At 37.5% G+C, this 12,009-nt stretch overlaps 1 protein-coding gene across 1 annotated transcript in view; it reads right to left on the reverse strand.

Moving 5' to 3' along the window:
• The window catches only part of COL9A1 (collagen type IX alpha 1 chain), a 90,059-nt gene that overhangs the window by 37,467 nt on the left and 40,583 nt on the right, over window positions 1-12,009 (reverse strand). Inside the window, exons 19-26 of the mRNA XM_039245801.1 lie at window positions 10,195-10,248; window positions 7,652-7,705; window positions 3,976-4,029; window positions 1,959-2,012; window positions 1,766-1,819; window positions 1,578-1,631; window positions 1,127-1,180; window positions 101-145 (exon numbers count right to left, since the gene is read on the reverse strand). Coding sequence (XP_039101732.1) covers window positions 101-145; window positions 1,127-1,180; window positions 1,578-1,631; window positions 1,766-1,819; window positions 1,959-2,012; window positions 3,976-4,029; window positions 7,652-7,705; window positions 10,195-10,248 — 423 coding nt within the window. The remainder of the gene's footprint in view (window positions 1-100; window positions 146-1,126; window positions 1,181-1,577; window positions 1,632-1,765; window positions 1,820-1,958; window positions 2,013-3,975; window positions 4,030-7,651; window positions 7,706-10,194; window positions 10,249-12,009) is intronic.

The raw sequence follows: 12,009 nt of genomic DNA on the forward strand, positions 1-12,009 counted from the left end.
AATAAAAGTCAGATTCGAAATACTAAAAATAATAAATAAAACGCACTAATGAAAAAATAAACAGAGAAAAAATATTAATTAAAAAGTTCTAATCTTTTACCTTTTCACCAGCAATACCCTTTGCACCAGGGATTCCAGGTACACCCTGAAAGAGCGCACACACAATACGGGTTGAGTCACTTCATCTGAGAAGATGCAAGATACCATGCACACTGCATGCCAAGGGGCTGAGGTCATCGTGACAGCAGCAAAGCTTTAGTGTGAGGGAGAGTCTCCCAAATTCTGAACAGTTCAGAAGGAATTACTTCACTGTCTCTGGCTTGTTAAGTTTGAATACGCTTAGGCAAATCCTACCTCTAAACTAAAGTTATTTTTCAAGCATGAGTTTCCAAATTATAATCCAGTACTATTTCTGCTCTTTAAAGCTGCTCCCACAGCTCAGTGGGAGCTTCCACTACCAGCAGGATTTCAGGTACAGAATACTGAATCACTAATGCTTAAGTAGAAAAAAAAATGGCAGTAGAAGGCTGGCTCTAACTAAAATCTGGTACTATTAGGAGTCCTAATGTTCTCTCACTGATTATTTTGAAATGTCAGATATCATAAATTGTGGCCAGTCCTCAAATCACCAAGTATCTCTTTATTACCTTGAAACTTGTGTCTCCAGGAACACATGTGTATAATCCACATTAACCTCCAGCCACATTAATGCAGGGAAACACTAATTTGAATAATTCAAAGAACCACACATCAAAAACAAATGGTATCTTATACCTCGCATTGTTCATGAGCATACCCTCAACCCTCTTATGGCTCAGCTCTGCTGACAAGAACTTCAGAGCTGGTTAAAAGTAGGAAGAAGTATATGACCCTGACCCATAGCTCAGAGTTAGTAAAAAGGTAAGAAAGATTGAGTGAACTGAAGACAGAAGATAAAATTAAAGGTTAGTAAAGTTATTAGAGAAATAGCTAGTTATTTAGAGAAACAGAAAATGTAAAACTGTAAAAATACAAAATTAAAGCACCATATATCTTCCCCAGAACTTTTCAAATTATTTCTCCCTGAAATTCATATTTTCAAAATATGTATCCACACCAATACACATTTAAAGACTCAAATACTTACAGGTAACCCTTGCAATCCTGCATCACCAGGAGGCCCAGGTTTCCCTGGTTCACCCTGAAAAAAAGTTTTTATTGCATCATTGAACCTGTATGAACTGCTTTCTTTCAAGAAAAAAAAGGACACAGACCTTGTAAGTAGAAGGATTATCCCTACAGCTGACCTTACATGCACTTTTATAATATGATCCAGTTCAGGGAGAGGGGAGGAGGACGATGGACTTAGGATGTAAATTTAATCAAAATAGACAGTTTCTTTCAGTGACTTTCATTAACAGGGCAATTTTACTGAGTTCCTAAAACCAAGTAAAGAAACATACTATTCTAATAGTATTTTGAGTTGACACTTGATTTAAAAATTAAAAGGAGGAGTAAAGCCAAAACCAGCTAAGTACGACTCGCAGGAATGTAGTAGTGGAAATGCTGTGCTCGGTTGGCCGGGGCCACACAGCTACCTTTGTTCCGGGCATTCCAGGTATCCCATCACGGCCATCCACACCTGGCAGGCCCTGAAGACACACAGAGAAACAACTGTGTCTCACAAACAGTCACAGTCTTCTTCCCTTCATTATTTTCTAAAGTTTTATCGTAAGTTGATAATCACTTTGAAATATGTGTTTGATGACTATGGCTCAGGACATACCGTGTCTCCTTTGGACCCAGGAACGCCAGGAATTCCTCTTGAACCCTGAGGTCCCTGCAGGCCAAAAAGGAAAGGATAGACAAGACAGGCTCATTTATCACCACACTTAGAACACATCAAGGAGATAAGCATAATCAGAAGAGGACACCAAAAAGCACCATGTTTATAATGATTAACACTAGTTTGAACTCACCCTATCTCCCTTGGGACCTGTTTCTCCTGGAGGTCCTCGCTGTCCTTGATCACCCTGTATGAAAATAAAACATTGTTAATATGAGCAGAAGTCACTTATTAATAGGCTTTTGAAATTATGAAATCCCATCCATATTACCTTACTACTGCTCTTTCAACCCAATGCTTTGCTCTGTCATGGATGCCTAGCCCAAAAAATCTTTTTATTTTTTAAAAATTTTTTAAATGTTGCTTATTTTTGAGAGAGACAGTGTGAGCCAGGGAGGAGCAGAGAAAGAGAGAGAGAGAGAGAGAAAGAGAGAGAGAATCTAAAACAGACTCCAGGCTCTGAGCTGTCAGCACAGAACCCGATGGAGGGCTCGAACTCACATACCACGAGATCATGACCTGAGCCAAAGTTGGACACTTAACCAACTGAGCCACCCAGGCCCCCTCAAGAAATCTTTTTATAAAAATTTCATTGTCTTAAAAATTTATATTGCCATAGGGATAACTGAGACTTACATGTGTTTTGATTTCATTTTAAATGCATAAAGCTTCTGTCCTCTTTGGATGTATAGATATAATAAAATTAAGATCCATGCTGCAGATAACCTTGACATCAGTAATTATGTCTACATATCAGCTAAATTCGTTGACTATCTTGGTGGGTTGAGGTTTGGAACAGTTGCCAATCCTTTCTCCATATTATTTCATTCTCCAGGCAATAACAGTGGTTCCTGTCAGAATTATCTGGCTAATGTTGACTTATGGTACAGGCAGTAATAGATGAGAGGATGTGTCTTCCTACAATACAGCTTTTGTTGAATTGCATAACTACTTTACAACTTTAAATGGCTTCTTATTGCTACTATATCCATTCAAATTGCTCAGATTGGCATTAAAAGCACTCCATAAAATGATTCTACCTTATCTATTCAGTTTCATCTTCTCAATAGAAACTTCCGAATGCCTGACAATAACAGCCCCTATGACAACACATACCCCCATCACCACCAACAGTGTTCCTTCTCACCTTACTCTGCTGCCCTTCCCCACCCCAGGATGGCTTTCTAGGTCAACATGCCTCTAAGATCTTCTTGTGTGGATTACCTCTACCACATACTCTAGTGCTTGATCTTGTAATGTACAACATAGTTACATTCTGTCTATCCCACTGGGCTGTAGGAGCTTGATAGTTGGAGATTCTATTTTAGTTATACCTTTTCTACTTTTTCTGTGATAAAAGTGGGTATTAATAGATGGCTTTTTATTTGTTTCTAGAAAAGGTGTGAGGCAGCCTATAATAATGACACATGTGCATGCAGCAGTCAAAATATTGAATAGTGAGGTCAAAAATCATAGAAAAGGAAAAAGATAGAATTACCCAAGCACCTAAAATATAATGGGGTGCCTGGGTGGCTTCGCCGGCTAAACTCCCAACTTCGGCTCAGGTCATGATCTCATGGTTCGTGGGTTCAAGCTCCACATCAGGCTCTGTGCTGACAGTTGGCTCAGAGCCTGGAGCCTGCTTCAGATTCTGTGTCTCCCTCTCTCTCTGACCCTCCCCTGCTCACTCTGTTTCTTTCTCTGTCAGAAATAAATAAAGCATAAAAAAATGGGATGAGCACTGGGTGTTATATGGAAACCAACTTGACAGTAAACTATTTAAATAAATAAATAAATATATAAAACAGACAGTTACTGTGACTCTAAGCATCCTGGCAACCAGAAGAAAAGGAAAACACAGCAAATGCAAAAACTTAACAATCTGACTTCACCTACGAGAAAAACAAAAACCTATATCAAGTCAAAAGAATATTCTCTTTATCCACAAAAGTGATGCTTGTCTTAATCAAAATTTGTTTAAATAAATATAAAAACTATTGCCCATTTTACTACTTTAATTATTCACATGTGAAAGACTCTTGCGTGCACATGCCCGCACACACATACACACACACACACAGAGCAAAAAATCTTTACTGATCATTGCTAAAGGACGTGTCATTGTGTCTTGTAAAAGGAATACTACTTACAAGTGCACCAGGAAGACCCTGAGGCCCAGGTTCTCCGTCGAAGCCCCTGGCACCCTACAAAAAATAAGACAAAGAAATGAAATTAAGATCAGCCATTTAAATGTTTATTTATTTCGAGAGAAAGAGAGAGAGAGACAGAGAGTGAGAGAGGGGCACAGGAAGAGAGAGAATCTCAAGCAGGTTCCACACCATCATTGCAGGGCTCAATCCCATGAACCATGAGATCATGAGCTGAGCCAAAATCAAGAGTCAGATGCTTAGTGGACTGAGCCACCCAAGCACCCCAAGATTAATCATTTATGTTAAAGGGCACATCAGTCTTTCTACAGAACTTTAATAGCCAGATAAAAAGGAAGTTTTGTGTTTGCAACATATACTGTATTCATCAGTGAACTCCAGGGAGTGTTAGGTATTTTTTTTTTATTTTTTAATGTTAATTTATTTTTGAGAAAAAGAGACAGAGCCTGAGTGGGGGAGGAGTGGAGAGAGAGGGAGAAAAGAATCCAAAGCAGGCTCTAGGCTCTGAGCTGTCAGCATAGAGCCAGATACAGGCCTTGAACCCCCCAGCTGCGAGATCATGACCTGAGCCATAGTCGGACACTTAATCAACTGTGCCACCAGGCACCTGTGATGAGTGTTTAATCAGACACCTCAGATATGAAAACACTAGTTTGCATCTTCTCATCCCACCCAAAGTACTTATGGTCAGTCTTTGGTACCACGCTGGATATTTTAAGTTAACACTGTATCCATTCTTGATTGATGACATAAACTAAAAACACTAGCACCTGTTTAGAGAACTTGGCAAACCTATTGGAAGAGGTTGGGTACTCACCCTGCAGGCTTCTCAGGATTCCTATGGGAATTTGTTAATGGTGAAGACCAAGGAGCCACCCAGAGAATAGTTGGCAGTGACTCTGCTGCTGCCGCAGCTGTGGGTGAGATTCTGTGACACTGGATTTCCACCAAAACCCAGAATCAGAAGTCCATGTGATTTAGAAGATTGAATTATAATAAGGATTTGTGTATGCCCTCTTCCATCCTAGATAGACATTAGGTTCAGTTTATATGAAATAATCCATCTATTTCCTTAACAACAAACACTCTCCCAAGTGATGATGGCATAAAAACTACAGAGCTTTATTAATTTGTCTTGAAGTCAATTCTGACTTGGTTATATCATATCACCTTTTTATTATAAGAATCAAAATGTGATTTTAAAACAAAAATATGGGGAGTTAGTGCTTTCTGCATATGCTACATGATAAAATAAAAGCCTCTTTACATATTTTTCTCATCTGCTAAGTGAACGAGAAGACAGAAGAGCCACTGGAGTCCACAGGCCATCTCCTAATGAATAGGGTTGAGATAAGGAGATGATAAAATACATGGAATACAGTCAAAAGAGTATTGGATGGGTGTCACCCCAAGAAAACTAGGTAAGAAACCAGGTAAGAAAACCAGCATCTGTAGTAAGAATTAAGAATTAGAAAATCTTTGATAGAAGGTTCAGAAAAGGGAGAATCAAAGAAAGGACACATCTGAAGCAGAGGCACGGCCGAGCCTTGAAATTCTTTGATGCCTAAAAACTAGAACAGAGCAGAAAGCATTTTACATTCACCAGGGAAGGAGAGGTTTGGGAAGACCCAAAAAAGACCTTGAATTCATCATTCATCCTGAGTTGTGAGAGCGGAGCCGGCCTTTGCATTATAGAAATGGCTGTGATGCACTCACTCTCTCTCATATTGCTGTTCAGCACGAGCTGAGACCCAAAATGCCGTTACTAGGCAACCACTCCAGGGGTCTGAGTTCATGAGAAGAGCTTGCTTTTTTTTAAATTTTTTATTGAAAGCAATTTGACAGAACTCAGAGGAAATGAGAAATTTTGAAAAATGCCAAGTAAAAAAATGCCTCAAATAAAGAACATATCAAGAACAGTAACTGGTTTCAAACTGTGGGATCACATATTTAAATGATTTAAACCCAAAAAAGCAACTTCAAAACAAATGAGATGTATTATTTAATATCAGAAGAGGTGTACACAGAATGTTACTTAAGGTAACATGAATATAGAAATATGAAATATGTTTTTTAAAATACAATGTTTTTAGAAAAGAAATATTCTAGAAGAAATGGAAGAGTAAAACAGGCAGAATAAGAATACCCAGAAAGGAGAAGGAGGCTGGAAAAAAATGAAGAGATTAGTCACAAAATAATTCCTTCAATTTCCAAAAATGTGCATTTCTTTTAAAAAATTTAATTTTATTTCTTGAGCACATACAATATGCAAGTTATTCCCACTTGGCTGCTACTAAAAGTCTCTGTGTTTCTGTGTGAAATGACACAAATTAGCTCTAGAGATTCTAAAGGGAAAGAGGAGAGGGTCAGAAGTGATGGTAGGCAAGTGCTTTTCTTTTTTGAAGCCTACAAAGTAGCTTTTCTAACATATTCTGTAAGTAGTAACCATTTTCTTAAATCTGATAGAAAAGGTAGACACATCCGTACACACACACACATATCCCCCCCCACCCCCACATACACACACAGAGGGAGAAAAACATTTTTGAGCCCATGAACATGAATGTCCAGGTTTGCAATGTTTTCGTTCATGGTATTCACTCAGCCAAGCATTCCCTAGCCTCCATCCTCCACCACTGGGAGCACGTCATCCCTGTGGGTCTGGTGTCCCTCTGATGCCACCTCCTCCGTGAGCCCTTCAGGTTCCCTGATCAAGCTTAACCACTACTTCGTCTTCACTCCCTGAAACCACTTGCCCTCAAATTTATGGGTCTCTTGTTTACAATGTAGTTAGCTATCTACTCACTCATTTTTCCCAATAAATAACAAATTTGAAGTCCTTGTTCCTCTTTGAATCTTCCAAGCGTCTCGCAGTGTCTTGTTATGGAAATGGTAGGACAATCTGGTCTTTGAGACTGGGCTAAGGACAGGTTCATAAGCTCCAATGTAAACTCCATCAAGTGTAGATCCCTGTTGAGGGCAGAGCTCAGCACTCCACCCTGCAGGGGAGCCGCAGATGGCCCTGGTGCCCTTGTAGATGTTCTGCCTTCTCTTACCTCTTCCTTCCATCCCGTCCTTGTCTTTGCTTTGATTTCCAGGTATTGTGTCAGTGCTGTCAGTATTAATTATGGATAATGACAAAATGTAACAGCCCTGCTTACTCCTATTTACTCGAGATAATTTTAAAATATATAATATGTATCATACATACTACTTATTTCTATCATCTATGTTTATAACAGAAATGTGAAAACCTAACCAAACATCTACAAAGCAAATAAAATAAAAAATGATGTTGCTGGGGTGCCTGTGTAGCCCAGTCTGTCAAGCATCTGACTTCAGCTCAGGTCATGACCTCGTGGTTTGTGGGTTTGAGCCCTGCATCAGGCTCTGTGTTGACAGCTCAGAGCCTGGAGCCTCCTTCAGATTCTGTGTCTCTCTTTCTCTGCTCTTACCCCACTGTGTGTGCTCCCTCTCTGTCTCTGTCTCTGTCTCTGTCTCTCTCTCTAAAGTAAACATTAAACAGTTTTTTAAATTTTGCTGAAAATTAGTTATTTTTAAATGACCAAAAATTTAAATATTTACAAAATATTAAACATTCTGATATCATATATCATCATCATCATCATCATCATCATCATCATCATCATCATCTTACTTTTTCTCCTTTGGCCCCAACTATGCCAGTGATGCCTCTTAATCCTTGAGCTCCCTGAAAATATAAAAAAAAACAGTAAATTGTTTTAGTTGAAGAACACACTTGTTTATCTCATCACAAAAGCTGATCCAGAAGGATGTTAACATAGCCAAAGGTAAAACTAAGAAATAGTGACATCATATAAACAAATGTTTCTAGTTTGGAAAGAAAAAACAAGAATCCTTCTGATGGTAAAAATGTTTTAGAACTCTGAAGACATATGCAAACCTGAGTTGGAGCAATTACTGATGACAAAAAAGAAACATCATTAGCATAAGAGAACTACAATCCTGTATTGGACTTACCTTTTAACTTAGGTAGAGAATACACTGCCACTTCTACTTCCTTCATGGTTTGTAACTTGGTTACACATAAGTTGGTTGTGATTTTAAACTTTGGAATAATTTTTCCCCACCAATGTATGCCATCAAAGGCAATTAGGTTTCCAGGCTAGCCCACAAAAGCTTAGGACCTGTAAATGGACTAAAGTCTTTACTAGCCACTAGAAGTCGCTATTCGTTACACTATCTCTATGATAGAGACCCTCTAATTCCCATCTGGGGCAGTGAGAATCCATCTCACCCCATCCCAGGCATAGGAGTGGGTAATTCTAAAAATAAGGATATGAGTGTGATTTCCAGAATCTTTTTCAATACTGAAATGTCACCATTCTCAATTCTCTGGTCACAGCAGCAGGGCTCCAGGAGTGGATCCTGTACAGAGTGGGTGTTCTCTTGGGAGCAGCGGGAGGTGGATGCTCCTTCAGGAAAGTGGAAAAGCCACTCTGAGCAATTTGTTAACTGTCCACTCTAACTGGATTACCGTAAGGTAGCTGTAGGCCAGTCATTCTCTTGTGTTCTCACTTAGAGAAAACGGGGCAATTCCATGGCCAACCCTGCATGCAGACAAGTGACAAATTCTATGCAGGCTAGTTAGGAATGACCAGAATATGTAAGATGATCCAGCTTAGAATAACCACTTGGGATGTAAAATGAGATGCGGCCATTTTGGATTAAAACTGTTCTTTCTGAAGGTAATTCTACAAAAAGAATTTCAAAAATACTTGAGCTAATGGCAGTGACATCAGAATGCCATGTATTGTCTCCCAAGGTGATTATTTTGAAGGGCAGAGCACATGTATAAATGTTCTAAACAGCATATTTTTAAAAAATCTGTGCATTCCTTTAAAGACATACATTTAAAAAGTGAAAATTTGTGAGTTTTACAGAAACATTTTGGCAAACCCACTCCCAAATACCAGAAGGTCAGCAAGCGCTAAAGATATCTCCCATGCTTGAGCCATGTAGCACCCAACAGATATCCTTAATCCATGAAAACACTTTTAAATGCTGCTTGCAAAATCCTGTTCTGAGGATTTGGAGGAATGGCTTTAAAAATAACTCCAAGTCCCTACCAATTTTCATCAGATCAAAAAAAAAAAAAAAAAAAAAAAAGCATATGTCTCTTACACTACTTATTTCTATCTTTCTCCTGTGAAATAGAGTCCATGTCCTCTATCAGTCTCAGGGAATACAAGCTTCTGGAATAAACCCCTTGTATTCCTCCAGATTTCCTTAAAGTTCTTATGTGGCTTAAAAGCTGAGGCCATTTCTTACAAATGTGCAGACTTATTTCCTTTAGCTGGAATTCCCTTAAGCTCTGGGTAAACACTAATCTGCACAGCCCCCTGAACTCTTTCATAAAAGGACAGTTGTTTGGGGAATAGCAGAGCAGGGCAAGAAAGGGTGGCCCCATGTTTGTCCTCCCTAACTCTTTGGTTTCTGAGAATAGGACCTGAGTCTGTGCTTTACATAGTAAAGACCGTGGCTAGCTGCAATGTTCAATGAATATTCAGAAATTATTATTTCCATAATTGTTACTAGTCATCCTGACAAGAAACAAGTGTAACAATTCTACTTTCATATACAAAAGTAATGTAAATTTTGATGTAGCAAACACTTTAAACTGAAGTATGCCAATGCCCCAAATTACTTTGCTGTGTATATAACTGCAGCAATCTGCCGAAGCACAAGGGACCAACTTTTTATTTTAAAAAACATGATTATAAGCAATTAAGAATGTTCTGATTATAATGATTACATTGCTGGCATAAGGTACATCAAAGCCAGTCAATGATCTACCTTCAGGATACCTGAAATTTTCCGTATCATGTGATAGTACCATAGAATATGAAAGACATATATCATCTTCTTGTGTTCAATATTTGCTTTCAGATAGCCTAGCCCTGAAATCTAGTAAATGAATGTATGTTACTATAGATAAATTTTTTTGTTAAAATGGTGGTTGAATGTACAATGGGATCCTTTCCTATTTTGGAAAAAAAAAAAAAAACAGTAATCTCCCAGTGCTGGCTTGGTGGTAAAATACAGAATATCACGTTCATATAATACTATTAGTCCAAATGCTAAACATGAAATATTCCAAAAGTCATGAAAAAAGAATATTTGCATATCCTAGTTAAATATTTTTAAACAATACTTTACTGGAGGTCCTTGAGCTCCAACTTCTCCCTGTTCCCCCTGGTCACCTTCTTCACCCTAATAAACAACAGAAAAGCACACCAAATGTTATTGCAGCAAATGAGCATAGATAGATAGAGGCTCAGTCTACTTCAGCACATTTTAAATTCATTTGGCATCCCCTGAGTTATGCTACTGTATTTTCTTAAATTAGTTTATATGAATAATCCATATTAATTGTGGAACATTCAGAAAATACCGACAAGTATACAAATAAAGTCACCCAAGTCCCACTTTTCAACTATAAATACCTGTAACATCTTAAATGCTTCTCTAAAAAAGGGTGGGGGTGGGAGAGGAAATGACAGAGAGAGATTATGTGTACATTCATGTTCCAAGTGTGTGTGTGTGTATGTGTGTGTGTGTGTGTGTGTGTGTGTGTTTGTGTGTAGTGGGGGAGCGGTGTATTTTTAGGAAAATATGCCATGCAAAGTGTTCCATAAACTACAATATTATTCAATAGTGATTTTCATTCATTCATTCATTCATTCATTCATTCATTTTGAGAGAGAGAACAGTAGAGGGGCAGAGAGACAGGGAGAGAGAAAATCTGGAGCAGGCTCCATGCTATCAACACAAAGCCTGACACGGGGCTCAAACCGAAGAACTGTGAGATCATGACCTGAGCCAAAATCAAGAGTCAGACACTTAACTGACTGAGCTATCCAGGCACCCCAACTCATGATTTTCATTTTTTACATTTCTTAGTATAATTTTTCTGCCATGTACAATTTTTAAGGTATTTAAATCACTCTTTTTCATGGCTTATACCTTTGATGTCCCCCATAGAAAAGCTTTCTTCACCCCAAAAATGTATAAATGTTCATCTGGATTTTTCTCCTAATAATTTTATAGTTTAATTTCTTACATAGAAATCTTTAAGTAATTTAATGTAAAATGTAAGGTGAAACTTATCATTTTCTTTTTTCCTGGTAATTGGCCACATTCTCTAATATCATTTATTGAATGATATGTCCACACAGATATCTCTCCACACAGCCTGGAAAATTCTTCTTTAACATACTAAGTTGCTAAATATACTTGTTTTTAGATTTTCTATTCTGCTTTTCTGATCTATTGTGTAATGTTGCCAATACCACATTTTAATTATTGAAATTTTATAACACATTTTAATCTCAGATAGACATAATTCCTTTAGCTTTATTTTTCATTTATGGTAACTCTTATTTTTCAGTTTTTCCTAAATGCTTACTCTTTCAGATGACCTTTATAATTATTCAGAAGATCTTCACAAAAATACTACTTGCTTTGTGTTAAGACTTAATTAAATTAAGAAATTAATATAGAGAGAATTAGAATATTTACAATATTGAGTCTTTCTATCCTGGAACTCAGTATATCTCCCTATTTAATCAAATCTTCTTCTTTCTATTAGTAAAGTTTTGTTCTTTTCTTCATTTTAGTCTTGAATATTTAAGTTGTTCTAAGGTATCTTGGCTATTTGGTAGCAATTGCCAATGGAATCTTCTTCCATTTTGTTTTCTAAATAATTATTATTTTGACTTTTTGATATTAATCTTATAACCTCTGGTATACTTTAAGATGTTAGTATATTCTGAAAAGAAATCCAACTGCTGTTTCCTACTGAAAGATTACCTTATTGACTCTGAAAAAAAGTCAGACAAAGGTTTTATTTTTTCTCCCTCTGACAAAGGTTTTAATTTTTACAATAAATATACTGCCCTACATTTCTTGTGGTAATGGATATCTTAAATTGTAAAATTAATCATGGGAAAAATTCTCCATTTTTTATATTAT

The sequence above is a fragment of the Hyaena hyaena genome, unplaced genomic scaffold (assembly GCF_003009895.1).
Source record: "Hyaena hyaena isolate Hyena2069 unplaced genomic scaffold, ASM300989v1 scaffold_271, whole genome shotgun sequence".
Classification (NCBI taxonomy): Eukaryota; Metazoa; Chordata; class Mammalia; order Carnivora; family Hyaenidae; genus Hyaena; species Hyaena hyaena.